Source organism: Juglans regia, chromosome 13 (assembly GCF_001411555.2).
Source record: "Juglans regia cultivar Chandler chromosome 13, Walnut 2.0, whole genome shotgun sequence".
Classification (NCBI taxonomy): Eukaryota; Viridiplantae; Streptophyta; class Magnoliopsida; order Fagales; family Juglandaceae; genus Juglans; species Juglans regia.
The window spans coordinates 29542308-29547484 of NC_049913.1; the positions used below are offsets into that span (position 1 = coordinate 29542308).

Genomic DNA, 5177 nt, shown 5'->3' on the forward strand with positions numbered 1-5177 from the left:
ATGCCGAACAACTATAAATTGTCACCGAGAGAAGTTTCAAGCTGTGAAAAGCGGCTGGGCACGACAGTTGGGGTGGATACGCTGGCGAGCTGGGCACAGTGAGAGAGAGAGAGAGAGAGTCTCGTGTGGAGAGAGAAAGGGCCTTACTGAGGGTGCTTGCGTCATGCAACACGGAGAAACCACGACAACAGCTAGGCAACGTGGTGGAGGCTTGCTTTACAGCGAGTGATAGTGCCCCAGGGTAGTGGTGGCAATGGCTGCACGGTGCAACCCTCCTAGTGGTTGGGCAACTCATAGAAGAGCCTTACGTTGTTGAGATATTGGCTTTGTTTTGATGATAAAAAAAATAGGGGGATGACTTCTCGTGGTTCCCGGTGGCTGGTGTCTTGTGTATGGTGCAGGTACGATGGTTTACGGTTTCTCGTGGGGCTGGGCAATGACTAGTGGCTTCCACCTTGTAGGGGGGAGACTCGCACGGTGGTGGTTTCCGTTCGGCTAAGCCCACATAGGCTTAGATTTTTGTGATGGTCTGAACGTAAAGGGAGGTTGCGGCATGAGGTGTTGTAGGGCAGAGCTTGGAAGCCTCGGCAGCAATAGGTGGTGTCTTGCATGATCACAATAGATTCCTCCATGGACTGACCGTGCGTGGTCTGGGGTGCAAGGCAACCTGCCGTTTGTGGAACTTGGTGGCTATAGAAGAAGAACTAAAATATCAAAGGGTGGGAAAACTGGGTTGTGTGCGTGAGTTTGGTGCTACCTGGACGTGGAGGCTTGGGGAAGTTAACGCGGGGCAACCCTAGCTTGGGGAAGGAGACGGCAACCCTAATTTGAGTTTTCTTCATGCAGAAAGTATGTGTATATATAGGTGATTGAAGGACCAAAATAAAACCCTAGAGATGAGAGAAAGTGGCGTGCATGCATAGGGATAAAACGGACGTGAAACCATGTATAATGTGGAGTTTGAAATAAGGTAACACGAGCTTGGGCTTTTTCAGTGAATTATAGGCCTTGACTGAACTTAAAAAAATAAACCAACTTGTCTAAAAATTTTCACAGCCCATAAAAAGATTTTTAACCTCATAATCAAACTCAATGAAAAACAAAACACATAATCCGCCTAAAATAAAAAATATAAGCCTGTAGTACATTCTAAAAAAAATTATCCGAAATTCCAAAAGTGTTTTTCATACAGAAAAAAACTCAAGAAAAATTTTGAAAGCAAACTGAGTGCTAGTCCCGGTGTTACAACTACACTATCGGTTCACATTTTTGGCAGCACCCCAAAAACGCATATACGTGCGTCGCTCATCAGCAAGGAGAGAGTGGGAAGTGGAGATCCTCCTCCATACCACTATCACATAACGGAATACTAACACTATAACTGTAACTGAGCTCGCAGGCCCCTGACTCTAATAAAAGTAATTGGGCTCGCAAGTCCACTGAACTAACTCTAGTACTAAATTTACCGAAACGAAATTAAAAGGCAGTCCATCCAATTTTGGGCTTATGGGCCAATGGCCCACCAACCGAGCAGAAATGCATTTCTTATCCACTTCCCGAGTATTTCACTCTTATTCCCCAGTTTTTTTTTTTTTTTTTCTTAATTGGGGAGCGGGTTTTGAACTGCACACTTCTGTTTTAAAAGTTGAAAGTTGAGCCATACTATTGCTTTAGATTCCTTTTGCCGGTATTTACTTTACTGCAGGTTTTGGTACGTACAGATTTGCCATACTAGAATTTTCCCAAATGTAATTCAGTTATTTTTCTCTCTTTCGTCCCTCGTCTCTCTCTCTCTCTCTCTAGCTCTCTCTTTTCCATGTCTGGAGGAACTCATCCTCGGAGTGAGCTAATACCCATTTCCTGCACTTTTCTTCCATTAATTGCATTACAATATTGCTGGCCAGAGTGTAACATCAATCATGTACGTAGATGATTAGTTTTTTGGAGTTATTTTTGTAATTTCTTATTGAGTTCCACCAATTTATCGATCCTCAATGTACCAGCTTTAACAGTCATTGTGATCTTAAGGATATGTTTAGTTCGCAAACTATATGCATGGTTTTGGAATTAAAAAATTATTGCGACCAAGTACCCATTCTTATGTTTCGGTTATACTTTTATACGGAGTTATTCCTTTAAAAAATTGGGAGGAATATTACGTAATATTCTTTAGACATTGGAGTTTTAGAGAGAAAAAAATATAAAATAAATAAATAAATAAACATTTTAGTTGAAAATTATCGAGAAGCCCACTAGTTTTTCAAAACTTCATTTAAAAAACCAACTCATAAAGTGCCTTGGTGGGTTGGTGCCTCTATGAGTGTAATTGAATCAATCTGTTGAATAGACTACTCTATATTTACTCGGTTAAACTTGAATCAAACTCGACCCGTGAAGATAAAAAGGTTCGTCCGTGAAAGTAAATACTTGCTTGATTATTAAATGATACATACCCGAACAAAATCGATTCAACACGACTACGACTCATTAAAATTCACTCGTTTATCCCCAACTTGATTATATATTAGTTAATAATACAAGTATGGCATCTTCTATAATTAAATATATAGTATATTACCAAATTACTTACATTAGTAACTTATGCCTATATATTAAATATACTCCTTAATTATATGTTATTTACTTAAATATTTAATTCATTTAATTATAGTAACTATTTTATAATTTGAAGAATAATTAATCAGTATAGCTTAAGCTTAATATTTTGCATACCGTAGGAACCATACATGAATATTGATACATACTATTATATAATGTGTATTGTATTAGTAATTTATTTAGACATATAATATATAATTATTATGGATAAATATCAACTAGTTAGATATTATTTATTTTAAATTTTTTACAATTTTCTAATTCAATAGATAGTCTATTTGTTAGTTGTAAAATTTTCTTTAGACTTAGATATTTTTTGCAATTTCTCTAGTTTTTTAATTATTGAATTTTATTCAAAAAATATAAAATAAACAACTCAAGCTCATCATGAGCTGGTTCAATTTGAGCTCATTTTTGGGTCGAGCTTGAGTTGGGAGCTCAGCTCGCTGAGCTAAGCCACAACAAAATTCAGGTAAAAATCTTGAACTTGAGCTTTTTTAGCCGAGTCGAGCCTGGCAATCTAAAAACAAATTCGGCTCAACTCGATTACAACCCTAACCGCCACCTTGTAGGATGTTATTGTAGATGTGGAGCATCATCGCCATCATTCTATTTTATATTGTTTTTTAATTTTATTTTTAGGCTTAAAAACCTTGATAGATAGTTGTTTCTAGGTTAAGATAAAGAGATTTGCGTATTTTACCAGATTACAATTAAGAAAAATTATATCAACTGTCCTTTTAATCATCTTCTTATGTGGCATCTAATGATTGGATGATAGATAATGATTGATAAATAATTTTCCTAACATTCTAATGTCATATTATGGGATGGTGGAAAAATGATGACAAAAATAATGATATGTATCACTTCTCTACAATCGATGAATTGTCTGAGGGTGTGTAAGCTAATTTGATATAAACACAAAACCATAAGAATTTTATTCGATCATACTTTTTTCACACACCACATATATAAAACGGATTACAGTCTCTTATTCCAGGACCTAAAAAGTAGCTAGAGAGCACCACCAGTAGTAGTACTCTTCATCACAATTAAAACACGACAAAGGGCTTCATTAGAGAAGACGACTCCAAGTTATAATAATTCCTTACACAAACCTTGCATGCATGCATAGATACATGATGACTGCTCTGGTTCTTATATATGCTTTTTATACATCATATATAGAAGTTGGCAACCAAAGCAGGCATGCATGCAGATACGGCCAGCTTATGACTATGCCTTTGCAAGGTGGGCATCAATGTCTTTAGTGATACTAACCATCATATTGAGGTACTTAATTGGGGGAGGCATATCCTCTCTCAGTTTCTCATATACAATAGTCAACTTGACCAAGCTGCCATTACCCTTTGGAATAGCCTGATATGTGGCCTTAAAGATCTTGTAGTACTTCATGGGATCTCCTTCAATTCCCACAAGAGTTGCTGCCCTGTTTGCATCATCTAATTCAACCTTTTCCTTGAAAACCTCAGCATTCCCCTCTGTGGTTTCACAAGCCCAAATGGGTAAATCAAAATCTGTTTCACAAGAATATATGCAAGGGCACCAAACAAACTCTCCTGTCGTCTAACAACAATTTAAAACATCTAGTACATGAATACAAACGAAATAATATTACACGAGTGATCAGGATAATAGATCTAGTAACTAACAAGATTCATTATCTGCACTACTTGTAACAAGAAATTTGCAGTTTAATCCTAGCTCGTTTCTTTAGCTTAAGCTAATGATCATCATGTACCGCGTTAAATCTGGTATTTTGAGATTAAATGGGAGCAAAGAGGAGTACCAGCATGTATATCCAACAATATTGTCGAAGGTGCTGTTAATCAATATTGTATTTTTTATGGAAGATGAATCAATGGATCGACATGTCAAATAAGGATCAAACAAGGACCCATATCCAAAGTTTGCAAGACAGTAACTAGATTAATTAGGTTGTTGGCAGTTTTACGTACGTACCAACTGTATAATTCCAGACCTTGATAGAGCCATGTGTCTTCCAATCACCTTCATGCACCTTAACTGCCTGAATAATGTCAGGGGTGGCTGTTGGAACGTGGTGGGCAGTTGTCTTGAAGATGCTGTAGTACTTATCAGCGGCAGCCTTTATTTCTATTTCAGTCTCCATCTTACCCTTTAGAGCCATATTTTTCCTACACAGCACTGATAAATCTGATAAAAACTAATTATGGAAGATGAATGGATAGATGACTTTGTTTACCACTATATATAGAAGAGGGTAGTGGCAAATTACGTAATTATTTGGATGAAATTATTTAGCACGTTTTTCTGTATGCATGTTTTACAAAATGGAGGACACTGATGATAACGAGGGGGGAAGCTTCATTTAGGTAATTAGGTACTGTAATCGCGTGATCATAACTTTCCCCACACACACACACACGTATATATATAAAATATATATTATAAAATTAACTTATCGTAAAAGTTTAATTAAATTTGCTATATATGAAAATTATTTAATTAAATGAAATAAAATATAAAGTCAGGTTCGGACTTAAGACATCTGC

At 36.7% G+C, this 5177-nt stretch overlaps 1 protein-coding gene across 1 annotated transcript; it reads right to left on the reverse strand.

The window, feature by feature from the left end:
* Nucleotides 1–3535: 3535 nt before the first annotated feature.
* On the reverse strand, nt 3536–4847 carry LOC108994026 (MLP-like protein 328). The gene is made up of 2 exons (XM_018969098.2): nt 4606–4847; nt 3536–4124 (listed from the first exon to the last, which is right to left on the reverse strand). Exons 1-2 carry the CDS (start codon nt 4790–4792, stop codon nt 3859–3861), a joined length of 453 nt encoding a protein of 150 aa, XP_018824643.1. The 5' UTR covers nt 4793–4847; the 3' UTR covers nt 3536–3858.
* Between the last annotated feature and the right edge of the window lie 330 nt (nt 4848–5177).